At 33.1% G+C, this 14,335-nt stretch overlaps 1 protein-coding gene across 4 annotated transcripts; it reads left to right on the top strand.

Moving 5' to 3' along the window:
- Window positions 1–1,572: 1,572 nt before the first annotated feature.
- LOC142627210 (sugar transporter ERD6-like 5) lies at window positions 1,573–13,711 on the top strand. Of its 4 annotated transcripts, XM_075801025.1 has the most exons (18): window positions 1,575–1,851; window positions 4,757–4,819; window positions 5,086–5,175; window positions 5,298–5,357; window positions 10,769–10,834; window positions 10,924–10,989; window positions 11,071–11,146; window positions 11,229–11,293; window positions 11,514–11,606; window positions 11,708–11,788; window positions 11,874–11,958; window positions 12,048–12,091; window positions 12,174–12,236; window positions 12,318–12,377; window positions 12,498–12,551; window positions 12,799–12,858; window positions 12,982–13,096; window positions 13,227–13,711. In XM_075801025.1, the coding sequence occupies exons 1-18, from the start codon at window positions 1,660–1,662 to the stop codon at window positions 13,349–13,351; spliced, it is 1,458 nt and encodes a 485-aa protein (XP_075657140.1). In that variant the 5' UTR covers window positions 1,575–1,659; the 3' UTR covers window positions 13,352–13,711. The 4 variants fall into 4 exon arrangements, with proteins under 4 accessions (XP_075657142.1, XP_075657140.1, XP_075657141.1 ...); XM_075801026.1 differs by lacking the exon at window positions 5,298–5,357; XM_075801027.1 differs by lacking the exons at window positions 11,514–11,606; window positions 11,708–11,788 and having other exon boundaries at window positions 1,573–1,851.
- Window positions 13,712–14,335: the final 624 nt, after the last annotated feature.

Below are 14,335 nucleotides of genomic sequence, written 5' to 3'. Positions count from 1 at the left end.
AGGTGCTCAATGGTACTTTTTTTTCTTTGTATGGATCGAGGTTTTTGTGGACTTAGTGTAATATACATTCAATGAAATGTAAGAAAGATATATTTACTATTAATTATTATTGATGATGCACAAGAATCAATAGGCTGAATGCTCCGGGTTGCAATGATGGCTTGATGACCTAAAGAGAAAAAAAGATTGTCAAGGGTGACCGGTGTGAACCAGCCAAAGATCCTCTGACGATTAAGACAGTTTCCTCTCTAGAACACAAGGATGGTGAATTAGTGAGTTGTTGAACCTACCTTTGTTGAATGAGACTTGATCCTTTTATAGAGAGTTAGAAGTGGGTATACTTGTTCGGATCCACTATCATCATGGGGAATGTGTGGAGTAAATAGAGAAAATGAAGCGGATTTTGAGGAATCCTCTCCACGTTCTGGAATGGCAGATCGTGGTATGATTGCATAGAACCTATAAAAAGCTCCTTTGAAATTTGCTAAGTGTTATGTTGGTCGTCTATGCCCTTGTATGCCATGGACGACCATCTTGATTTGGACGATCACGATATGCATGGACAGACCCTGTTCATGTTTGTGGTGCTTCTAGTGGGTTTCCTTCCTTTTAAAATGTTCTGAACGTGATTTGGTCATGGACGACTACCATGGATGAACTAGGCTTAATTTAGACCCCCATCAATTATTATTATTATTATTATTATTATTATTATTATTATTATTGAAAAATATGAAATTATCCACTCTTTATTTATTTTACCTTTTCCCCTATTATTCTAAGATAAATAATAAGGAAAATATGTTTGCATTGCGGAAAATTCTTAGATACTTCCAAAGTAGTATTCTCCATGCACTAAGAGTACTTAAGAATTACTCATGCATTGCATGAGCTATTGACTAATATTATATATAATAACCTAAACTATAATATAGCCTAAATTAATTTATTTATATGCTATTAAAAAAGAGTATAAATAAGGTAAATGCATTTATTTTGATTTATTAATTATTTATAGGTAGTGCATTAAATATTTTTTGTTATTTTTCTAAGGCTGACATAAGAAACAAATAATTTGGAACAAAAAGTTTTATAAAAGTAAATTTAATAACTCGCAAGTCGCAATCAAGAATTCTAACCCCAAAAAAAATGTGCTTAAGTTACTGGAAATAATTACATATTTGTCAATTCACTCAACCAGTAGTTTTTAATTATATTATTTCTAAAATTTTGCATTTTTTTCTCTTTTTAATGACGTGTCATATAACTAAGTTAATTCTCCAAAAACATTATAACATATATATATAGATATATTTATATATATATATGTACACACCATAACATAATTTCTTACAAAATACCTTAAAAGCACTCCATGTCGTATAAAATAGTAATTCACGTCTTTCCATATATACTTGGGTGAGATTACTTATAAATCAAACAATTTAACCAGGACATTTTTAACAAATCAAATAACGAGATCCCACCGTCAAGGCGTCAATGAGCAATAGAATGACAGTTTAACCGTCAGTCAACCAACTTTTCTCCTGCATATCAAACTTTGAACACAACCATTTTTATCAAATGTAGTGTATCTTGATTATTTTCTCTCTATCTCTCTGTTCCTCTCTTTCTTTGTCTCTGTTAAAATAGCAACATATGGAAGACGAGGAACTAGCAAAGTCTCTGCTAGTTACACAACAGCCTGATAATATCAGAATTAGCAATGGCTTTGGTTCCAATGATACTGGTGCAAGTGCAAGTGCAAGTGCAAGTGCAAGTGGTGTCACCGCTGTTCTTCTTCTTAGTGCCTTTGTCACTGCTTGTAGCGCCTTTGCTGGTGGATTTGTGGTAAGTACAATTGATATATAGCCTTGGAGACCGTAGAAGCTCGGTTCTAGAAATTTTATTTAAAATAGTCACTAAGAAATTTAAATTATCGCAATATTTTTCTTTATACTTTTTTTAAGAAAAATGAAATTAGATATTATTTTTAATGAATAGATTGAACAAGTTACAAATTTCATCTTTTTGTTTTATAATAGGTTTTTTATTGATTAATTTTTTCACTTGTTGTTTAATCTTGTATTGTTTTTGTTTGGTTTATGTTTATTGTTATTTGGGCTAATATATATTGTTGTTATTTAAACGTTAAAAAAAAGGATTAAGAATTATGTTTGGAGGCAAAATTAATTTTGGAGTAATGCTACGTCCACAACATTTTTATAATAAATTTTATGTAAAAAGCTGTTATTAGTGGGCAAATGAAATAATATTAGTATTTAGCCCAAATTAGAATCAATAATAACTTATCACATTAAATTTGTTGTGAAATTATTGTAAAAACGTTGTGAATATAGTAGCATTATTCTTATTTTTGTTGAACACAAATTTTTGTAATTCTCAAGTTAGGGCGTTCAAAATTTTTATTAGGATAATCATTGTTGGGACTTAGATAATGCTTCCTAGTGCAGGATTATCGTGAAGTAGTAACTCTGTAAGTCCGAGATCAAATCCACAGGAAAAATGGAATTAATTAACAAATCACAAGAGAATAAAACTAAAATAATAAATTTTAATTGAAGATATTTTTGATGGTTTAGTAAAATTAATTTAAATTGAAAGAAAATAACAATATATTAAGGTGCTAAGGTTTAGGGATCCACACACAACACATCTATTAGTAGCCTTAACAATATTTATTTTATAACTCAACTAAAATTCATACAAAATATGATCTTAGTCGGATGATTTAACAATAAAACTCAAGAATTAATTTTCTAAGGTAATTTCATGAAATTGATTGATTTTAGGCAAAACAAAACTAGTTAATTAGTTCGCATAGAATACTAAACATTTATCGTGCCTGGAGTCTATGATAAATCAAAGAATTATACAGAACTAAACATTTTTCTAGATGAGTAAATCAATCAAAAACATAATAACATAACATAAAAACATACCAATAAACGGTCAAGTCAGTTTTCACCTTTTGCCTTAGCAAGGCTTCTAACAAGCCATCACACAAATAAAACTCTAAAAACTCTAAAGAAACTTTAAGAAAACCTAAATTATGTTCTACGATAGCTCTCTCCTGAATTTTTCCCTAAAGAGTTTTTAAATAGGTTAAGGAATCCTATTACAAGTTGAATTCTCGTTTGGAGAAAATCTCAAGTTTTTAGGCTTTACTTAACCGACATTTTCAGCCCATTTAACTTCAGAATTCGAACTTTTGAAAAACTACAAAGTTGTGGCCCTTTAAGTTAAATTTCTAGCCCAACTTAAATCATCTCGATTGGACATCTCAGCCAAAATTTATGCTCCAAATACTAACTGGTGCGCAAGTTAGAATCCTAATCCAAATTGGACTTGGATTTTGTGCAAATTTCTTTTGATTCCTTACTCCAATTGGACTCGAATTTAATTGGGTTGGCCTTCTTTGACTTCATCAAGATCCTTGTAAAAATAAAGTCTATTAGCTTTTTTCTTTGCACAAATCCACTTATTTAATTTTATTATCCTACAAAAGACAAATTCATGCATTAAAATTCAATTAAGCACAAAATTGATTATTCAGCATTATTAAGCTATTATCAGTCATAATAGGTTAGTTTAGCATCTAATATTTTTTTGAGAAATGATATGTCCACAGCATTTTTACAACAAATTTTATGTGACAGGTTGTTACTAGTTGTTATTGTTGAGACAAAAAAGTAATCTTAGTGTTAAGTTCAAATTTGAACCAATAACAACTAACCACCTGTAATTTGTTTTTTGTTATTTTATACAATATCTCTTACATATATTGCATGTATCTAGTATTTTATACAACATGCATGCACCGAATGTATGAGATAATTCTTTGTATATTTTTTTCCCATCACCAAGCTGTAGACCGTTGTAAATGATGAGTCCAAACCGTAATATAGGTTTTGCAAATATTAATGAAATCGCACAAGGTCCACGGAAGCAATATTTAAACCTAGGGGGAGCCAAGCTTAATATTAGATCATATTTACTAACATCATAATCTCATATTTGCAAACACCATTTTGAATCTCACTGCAATGAACTAATACTAATTTTAACGGTGATTTTTTTTAATTTTTATTTTTTGTGAATTTTAAGAAATATGGATATCAATACTAGAGTTGGATACAGTACTAAAAATCATCAGTATTAGCCTCTTAATTATTTGTATTTTTTTTCTTTAAAAAAAAAAAATCAAACATTGTAGCTAACTTTCCCATGATCTATAAATTAAATAAAAATCATAAAAATTATAAGGATTTATCTTAAATCTACCTAACAATTCAATTTATTTATTTATTTGTACTTTATTCAATATAAAAATTATTGTTTTAGTTTTTCATTTATTTAATTTTATTTCGCTTCATTACTATCCTATCTTATAAATCTATTGTACCAAAAAGTAGTTTCAATAAAACTAAAAATAAAAAAATGCCCCCACAAACTTCATCAAAATTGATGTTACCATGAATCCATTACACAGCAAAATAGTCACAATTTTTAATACCCATTTCCCCCAATTAATAATTCATTGCACAACAAGATAGTCCAGCTATATTATTATCATTTTTTTCCCTGGTGTTTCATAGGCCAAATTGTCAATTTGTTTTAGAGGGAGGCCAAGTATAAATTTCTTGGGGTCAAATTGCAAACTTTTGTGAACATAGGCCCACACATATATGGTTCCATCTCTGAAATTGTGCGTTGTGATTGCATTTCATTTCAGGCGGGGTACTCGGCCCCTGCTGAATCTGGAATTATTGATGATTTGGGACTTTCTGTGGCTGAGGTACGTAGAGGAAAGTTAGTTGAAAAAGTTACACACACACACATATATATATATATATATATATATTATATTCATGAAAAAAATCTCTTGATCATAAAACTTTGCCAAAGTAAACCTTGGCCACATATATTTCTTTTACTTCATAGTACGTAGCTGTTTTCATGTCCATTTGCAAACAATGCATGGGACAAGGAGTTATTTTTTCTAGAAACAGATAACAACAATCATTCAATTTATCCTTACGCATTCACCCTTCAATGTTGCAGTATTCAGTTTTCGGTTCCATAATGACGATTGGTGGAATGGTAGGTGCAGTAATAAGTGGGAAATTAGCAGACATCATCGGTCGTAAATATGTGAGCTTTTTACTTGACCAAATAATCATTTCTAGGACTAGTGTTGAATGTTTTTAACAAGTATATATATTGACCAGCTCTTAATTAATATTCTATTGAATTTTTATTTATCTTTGAAGCAGACTATGTGGATTCTGGATATATTTTACATAATGGGGTGGCTCGCAATATATTTTGCTAAGGTTGTTTTATCTTCTGCTTTTAATCATTTTTGTTTGATTCCATATGCTGATTTTCATTTTCGTCCTTGCCTTCTTAGAAATTGGACATTGGATGCTAATGTAGGTCCATAAAATGTATTTAATTAGTTTTTCGAAGTTTATAAAGCATTTCTAATTCAACAGCATGCATATATTACGTTGGACAAACCAGAAGACAAAGTGGGTATGCAAAATACTTATTGTTGGAAGTTATACTTGTTTTTAATTAATCCTTCTTAAATAAGTGTGAGTTTCATAAGTTAATGTAGTAGGAGGTTTATTAAAGTTATGCGTGGGATTTGTGAATGTAAGAGTTAGAAAAATAAATGTAGTGGGAGTTAAAGATTGGATGGTGTACTATATAAACTCATTCATCTGTCAAGTTCTATGCAAGAGTTGAAGGGAAATACAAAGCTTTAAAGAATTCTAACTCTTTCTTCTCCACTTTCTCTCCTTTTATTTAATTTGTGAGTGAGTCTCTTCTATACACTAAGTAGTGTGAGTGTTCGTGAGAGTAAGTGAGGAAAGGCTCATCAGTATTTTGTTTTATTTCCAACAAAGTAGTATTAGAGCCAATCAGTTTGTGGTGAGAATGGCTATTGCTAATGGGATGGTGTGGTTTCAATTTCCTCGACTTACCAAACAAAACTTTGAAAATTGAAGTATTCGAATGAAGGCGTTGCCCAAATCTCAAGATGCGTGGGAGATTGTGGAGAAAGGTTATGTGGAGTCACAAGATGAAGAATCTTTGACCTCAAACCAAATGGAAGCCTTGCAAAAGGCTCAAAAGAAAGATCAACAAGCTCTTACATTGATCTATCAAGATTTAGATAAAACTATACTCGAGAAAGTTGCAAATGCAACTTCATCCAAGCAAGCATGGGAGATGCTTAAAAACTCTCTAATGGGAGTTGATAAAGTGAAGAAAGTTTGTCTTCAAACTTTGAAAGGCGAGTTTGAAGGTTTGCACATGAAAGAATCTGAATATATTTCAAATTATTTTTCAAGGGTGTTAGCAATTGTAAATCAATTGAAGAGATATGGTAAGAGCTTGGATGATGTGTGTGTGGTAGAAAAAATCCTATGGTTAACTTCTAAATTTGACTATATCGTTGTGGCAATTGAGAAATCAAAAGACTTGAAGTCAGTGACCATTGACCAACTCATGAGATCATTACCAGCCCATGAAGAAAGGCTCAATAAAAAGAAGCAAGAGCCTTTGGAAGAAGTCCTACAAGCAAAGCTCACCGTAAATGAGAAAGGTTGGAGCGAAAGTAGTCAAAGAAGCCGAGGACAAGGACATGGTAGAGGCAGAGGATTTGGAGAAAGGAATGGTCAAAACTCTCTTAATTATGAAGAGAGGGGTTAGAGTTCACAATCCACAAGAGATCGCAGAAGAGAAAGTTTCTGAAAACCATATAGAAGAAGATATGATAAGTCTAATATCAAATGTTATAATTGTCAAAAGTATGGCCATTATGCTTCTGAATGTAAAAATGCCACTAACACTGTCAAGAAGAAAGCTAACTATGTTGAAGATAAGAATGAAGAAGTGGAGTCGACTTTGTTGTTTTCATGCAACGAAGAAGACAGAGAAGAAACTGGTGCGTGGTATCTTGACTCTGGTGCTAGCAACCATATGTGTGGGAATAAAAGGATGTTTATGGAGATTAATGAATCGGTGTTTGTGAATGTTACCTTTGGTGACTTATCCAAAGTTTCAGTGAATCGGAATAGGTAAAATTCTTATTCGTTTAAAGAATGGAGATTATCAATTTATTTTTTATGTATATTATGTGTCAAGCATGAAAACTAATATTTTGAGTTTGGGACAACTCCTTTAGAAAGACTATGATATCCAGTTGAAAGATCCCAATTGCTTAATAAGGGATCATCGAAATAATGTGAAAGCTAATGTGCCTATGATATCCAATTGAAAGATCGTAGTTGCTTAATAAGGGATCATCAAAATAATGTGATAACTAATGTGCCTATGACAAGAAATAAAATGTTCTCATTAAATATTCAAATTGATGTTATTAGATGTCTAAAGGCTTTTAAAGATTCTTCTTGGCTTTGGCATCTAAGATTTGGGCACTTAAACTTTGGAGGACTACAGTTGTTGACAAAGATAAAGATGGTGAGGGGATTGCCTTCCATTGAGCATCAAGACTAGCTTTGTGAAGGATGTGTTCTTGGCAAGCAAGCAATCAAGGAAGAGCTTTCCAAAAGAAGCTAGCACAAGAGCAACCAAGCCATTGTAACTTGTTCATATTGATGTGTGTGGACCTATCAAGTCATCATCACTTGGTAAAAGTAACTATTTTCTTCTCTTTATTGATGATTTTAGTAGAAAAATGTGGGTTTATTTTTTGAAGCAGAAATCTAAAGCATTTGGTGCATTTAAGAAATTTAAGGCATTTGTAGAAAAAATAGAATGGCCATGAAATTAAGGCCTTAAGATCTGATAGAGGACACGAATTCACATCAAATGAATTCAAAGAATTTTTTTAAGCAAATGGGATTCGCCACTCTCTAACAGTTCCAAGGTCACCACAACAGAATGGTGTAGCAAAAAGAAAGAATCGTTCAATTCTTAATATGGCTAGAAGCATATTGAAGAGCAAGAAAATGCCTAAAGAATTTTGGGTTGAAGCTATAGATTGTGCAATCTATTTGTCCAATCGTTGCCTCACAAGAAGTGTACAAGGAAAAACCCCACAACAAGTATGGAGTAGGAAGAAGTCTACAGTTTCCCATCTTTGTATATTTGGGAGCATTGCATATGTACATGTACCAGATTAAGAGAGATCCAAGCTAGATGATAAAAGCAAGAAGTATGTGTTCATTGGCTATGATCCAAGCTCTAAGGGCTATAAACTCTATAATCCGAGCACTGAAAAAGTTATTGTTAGTCGAAATATGGAATTCGACGAAGAAGACACATGGGATTGGAGCACCCAAGAAGAGGAGAAGTATGCTTTCTTTCCTCTATTTGAAGAGGAAAATCAAGGGAATGAAGTTCACAAAGAGCCTATCACTCCACCTTCATCACTAGTAGCATCATCTCCCATTCATGAAAGTCCATCATTATCATCTTTACTAGAAGGAAGTTCTAGTGATAGGCCAAGAAAACTAAGAAGTCTCCAAAATTTTTATGATTCAATAGAGATTACAGATGATGTAACATTTTTTTTGTCTATTTGCTAATTGTGAATCTACATGATTTGAGGAAGCGGTGCGAGACAAAAAAATGGAGAAATGCTATGGACGAAGAGATCAAGGCAATAAAGAAGAATAATACATGGGAGCTTGCAACTCTTCCTACTAGAAAGAAGACAATTGGTGTAAAATGGATGTACAAGTTGAAGAAGAATGCAAAAGGAGAGGTAGAGAGATACAAAGTAAGATTGGTGGTGAAATGCTATAGTCAACGGCAAGGTATTGATTATAATGAGGAATTTGCCCCAGTTGCTCGTTTGGAAACTATGCGATTGCTAATTTCTTTAGTAGCTCAGAATAAATGGAGAATTTTTCAAATGGATGTAAAATTTGTATTTTTGAATGGCTACCTTGAGGAAGAACTTTATGTTGAGCAGCCTATTGGCTATGTTATAGAAGGGTAGGAAGATAAAGTTTTGAAGTTGAAGAAAGCTCTATATGGCTTGAAACAGGCACCAAGAGCTTCGAATGGTAGAATTGACATATATTTCCAGGTTAATGGTTTTTTTAAATGCCCACATGAACATGTGCTTTATTGTAACGTGCATAAAAATGAAGATAGTTTAATTGTTTGTCTGTATGAAATGATTTGATTTTTATAGGCAACAATCCAAGTATGTTTGAAGACTTCAAGAAAGCAATGACTAAGGAGTTTGAAATGACAGATGTTGGACTTATGGCCTATTATCTAGGCATTGAAGTGAAGCAGATGGAGGATGGGATTTTTATTTCCCCAAAAGGTTATGCGAAGGATATTCTCGAGAAATTTGAGATGTTAAATTCCAATCTAGTTAGTACTCCTGTAGAATGTGGAGTGAAGTTGTCAAAGCATGATGATAAAGAGAAGGTTAATCCAACATTTTTCAAGAGTTGGTCAGAAGTTTGAGGTATCTAACATGCACAAGACTAGACATTCTTTTTGGTGTAGGACTAGTTAGTCACTACATGGAAGCACCAACGATGACTCATTTGAAGACTGCCAAGAGGATTTTTCGTTATTTAAAAGGTACACTGAATTATGGACTGTTGTATTCACCCTCTAAAGATTTTAAACTTGTTGGCTACAGTGATAGTGATTGGGTCGGAGACACAAATGATAGAAAGAGTACTATTGGTTTTGTATTCTATATGGGTTATACTGCATTTACATGGACGACTAAAAAGTAGCCAATCGTGATGCTTTCCACTTGTGAAGCTGAGTACGTTGCTACTACCTCTAGTGTTTGTCATGCAATTTGGCTTAGAAGTTTACTAAAAGAGTTGCAGATGTTTCAAGAAGAAGCTATGAAGATATTTGTGGACAATAAGTCAGCACTGGCTCTTGCAAAGAATCCAGTCTTTCATGACCGAAGCAAGCACATCGGCACAAGGTATCATTTTATTCGAGAATGTATTGCAAGAAAGGAAATTCATTTTGAGTTTGTGCAGTCACATGATCAAGTTGCAAATGTACTTGCTAAACCACTCAAGTATGACACATTCAACAAGCTGCGAGCCTTACTTGGAGTAATCAAGAAAGCAAGTTTAAGGGGGATGATAGAAGTTAAACTTGTTTTTTAATTAATCTTTCATAAATAAGTGTGAGTCATAAGTTAATGTAGTGGGAGGTTTATTGAAGTTATCTGTGGGATTTATGAATGTAAGAGTTAGAAAAATAAATGTAGTGAGAGTTAAAGATTGGATGGTGTACTATATAAACTCATTCATCCGTCAAGTTCTATGCAAGAGTTGAAGAGAAATGCAAAGCTTTAAAGAGTTCTAACTCTTCCCTCTCCACTTTCTCTCCCTCTATTTAATTTGTGAGTGAGTTTCTTCTATACACTAAGTAGTTCCAACACTTATAAGGATGAAAAGGTAGAACACACACACACATTTTGATGACTGAAACTTTTACAAATGGGGTCAAAGAACAATTGATGGGTTATAGCCATGGTTTCAAAAACTGAAGCTGTCAAAAAACTAGAAAAGAGATTCGTTCCCAGTTTTTACCAGTTTTTACTAGACCAGTTTAGGCCATTAATTTCCAAAAATTAGATAGGACTTCCAAAAAGGCAAAAAAGAGTCTAGGAAAATAATTTTTGAACATTATTAGGATACATTTGTTAGTTAAAATCATATATCATATTATCTGCTTTCAATCCATTTACTAAATGTTCTGTACTTATTGAAAGGGTGCTTGGTTGCTCGACCTCGGAAGACTGTCTTTGGGATTTGGATTTGGACTGACCTGTTACGTGGTAACATTTGTAAAAATTTGGATTTCAAAATGCATTAACTTAAAAGTACAAGTGATAGATAATGGAATTTGAATTCCATTGCTGAGCAGGTACCTACTTACCTATCAGAAATTACACCCAAGAATCTTAGGGGAGGAATTACGTCAGTCTCTATGGTAAAATTATCCTTAAATTACAATATGTTAGCTTCAATATGTTCTTTTGCCTTATGTGGCTCCTTATTATCTGTTACACAGGCAATGATGCCTCTTAGTGTATCAGTTGCATATCTGATTGGCTCTGTCATCAACTGGCGTGCCTTGGCTCTAATAGGTTGTTTCTTCCACCTTCTGTTATATTATATTTCAACAGTATAGTTTCATAATGGTTATGATTTTTTTTTGTTTTTTTTCAGGAGCTATTCCATGTCTATTACAACTTTTTGGTCTATTCTTCATTCCAGAGTCCCCTAGATGGCTGGTGAGTGCAATTCAAAGTTATGTTGGTGTGTAAATGTTGTTCACATACGTGGTGCATTAAGAGGAGAAAGAAAAACAGTGAATTCTAATTCGTATTCAGTTTTTTTTTAATCTAGGGAAAATTGAGTTATAATATGTTCACATCAAATTCAATAAACCTCTTGCAAGTTAAAAATATGTTCCTACAAATGGGCTCCAAATATTTAGCTAAATATCTGCAGGCAAAGATTGGCCGAGAAAAAGAATTTGAAGCTGCACTACAACACCTAAGGGGAAAGAATGTTAATATTTCTGATGAGGCTGCTGATATCAAAGTAACACAGTAACTTAATATTTTTGTAAGAAAGGAATCATTTTAACTCTATAACTTTAGATTTGAAGAAAGAAAATGAGAAAAGGTCTTATTGTTTGACAGGATTATACTGAAAACATCCAGAAGATCCCAGAAGACAAAATCCTAGACTTGTTTCAGCAGAAATATGCTCATTTACACATTGTGAGCAGTAAATAGTAGTCTCAAAGTTTCACCATTTCTGCTACTTGGATTTGTGATCTATTTATATGTTTCAAACTTGATATAGGTTGGAATTGGACTGATGGTACTGCAACAATTTGGAGGGCTTAATGGATATACATATTATATGAATGAAATTTTTGAACTGGCTGGTAAAAATGTGACTATAATGATGCTTTTGATGGGACATATGAAGGACAATGAATTAAAATTTAATTATAAAATTATGGGTTTATGACAGGTGTGCCAAGTATTACTGGGTTTATAGTGGTATCCATTCCTCAGGTAGTTCTGAATATTTTAGGTGCAATTAAAATGTTGTGATCCCCTTTAGTGCATATCCAAATGGTGCAAATTTTCTGTGCAGATTCCGGCAATCGCTTTGGGATCAATCTTGATAGAAAAATTTGGAAGGCGGACATTATTGATGGTTAGATCACAAAAGATTTCCCAAAGTTTAGAACATAGTTGATCAAAGAGTTAATTCTAAACTTTGCAATTTCATATGCAGGTTTGTGTTACCGGGGAATGCTTAGGTTGCTTTCTTACTGGACTATCATTCGTATTGCAGGTTCTTTTAGCTTGGAATTTTAATTCATCTGCACTTTTTTTTAAGGGGGAAGGTTTGTTCTTGGTGTGGTGTCTATTTTTGATAAGTTTGTAATTATAGATTTTATGCTTCCATGAGCAGAACCTTAATTGGTGGATGGAAGCCGCTCCTACTTTGGTGCTTTCAGGCATAGTGGTAATGCACTTGTAATTAACAAACTTCCTATACTTTTCTAACTATAGAATATTTATATATATATAGAAGAAAATTCAATCAATAATTAATTCTTTTTCCACTACTGTATTGAGCTTGAAAAAATTTCATTCAATTTCATTAAACTACTTGGTTTATTAAACCTTTTTCTTTTCCCCCTTTCTTATTGCCTTTGATTTTCCTGCTATTTCTGTTCTGATTAATTGAACTACTTGGTTTCTGAATTAAGGTTTTTAAGGTATCCTATTCATTGGGTGTTGGATCAATACCATGGATTATAATATCAGAGGTAAGAACATTTTTGAGTGATAACTCTGTAGCTTGCATGAAACTTTATCCACAGTTGTAACTTGTAACACAATTATCAATTAGAGTGTAGGACCTGTAAAATGATTTCTTTTCTCCCTTTCAGATATTTCCTATTAATATAAAGGGCTCAGCTGGAAGCATTTGCAATGCAGTCAATTGGTTTTGCACTTGGCTTGTTTCATTCACATTTAACTTTCTAGTAGAATGGAGCCTAGCAGGTCATGCCTCCTTGTCCCTCATTTTTCTTTATTAATTTACGTCACTCTCTTATGTTTAAGATTGTTTACACTGTCTCTCTCCATGGTATTCTTGTGAATACTGATGATTGTTTTATGCATGCTATTTCAGGAACATTTTTCATATATGGAAGCATGTCGTGTTTGGGTGTTCTGTTCATTGCAAAGCTGGTACCTGAGACTAAAGGGCGAACTCTAGAAGAAATACAAGCATCACTCACTCATATTCTGCAATAAGGATCACCAAGTGGCAACCGGCAAGCATGGAAAGTGATACTAGTTACCCTAGTGACATGTGTGAAGCACACTAATCTGCCTGCATCAAAGAATCTAATCACAAATTCAAGATTAAGGAGAAATATTGTAATAATATTTTGTAATGAAAGATTAGGTTCGTGTGAGCCCTTTCTAATGCTGTCTGTGGTATTTGGTTATGAACATGGTGTGCTGTGAGTAGCATTACTACTTCATTCTAGATCCTTTTGCTAAATAGCTCTTTGGTCTCATTCTCCATGCACTTAGCCATATTGATGGCTGCTATGATATGGTAAAAATTATAACATGAAAATTACCACCAATTTGGTCTTTCTCCCACAATTTCAGCATGCCACTTGCTTTATTTATTTATTTTATCCATTCTTTTCCTAAGTAACTCAATAAAGAAAGAGAGGACTTAATAATGCCTATCAAGTCTGAAGTGTATAACTCTAGCTCCAAGAGTAGCTTATGTTAAGATTTAAATTGCTAAATACCAAGACAAGTCATCCGGAATGGGTCTGCGTTACTTGATCATTCTGTGGAACAAAAAAAATAAATCAGATATTTAGAAACTGAAGATTATTGCTTGTGCGAGAGCAAGCCCAATCAAGCAAGCCAATCAGCCATGAACAGTATCTAAATGCTCAGAGATATTGCTTGTAGTCTGTCTTTGGCCTACTCAAGCAACAAAACAAGGCGCGCTTTAGAGAGAGATTAAAGCCCACTCGAGGGAGCCATTCTGACCTTGTTTTGTTAGGAAAAGCCACCCACTTTTTGGTGAGGCCAAAGTCTCCCCGAGCCCCAATATTATTAGCCAAATGTGAATTTACCAACAAAAAATAATGGAAGTTAACCATAACAAGTGCCAAGGCTAAGCTAGCAACATATGTAATATGGAATCTGTTGGGACCATAATTTGACTCACTACAACCGCTCTAAAAACAAGCCCGTGTGATGTGATGT

The sequence above is a fragment of the Castanea sativa genome, chromosome 3 (assembly GCF_040712315.1).
Source record: "Castanea sativa cultivar Marrone di Chiusa Pesio chromosome 3, ASM4071231v1".
In the NCBI taxonomy this organism is placed as follows: domain Eukaryota; kingdom Viridiplantae; phylum Streptophyta; class Magnoliopsida; order Fagales; family Fagaceae; genus Castanea; species Castanea sativa.
This window is presented reverse-complemented; position numbering and strand designations above follow the sequence as displayed.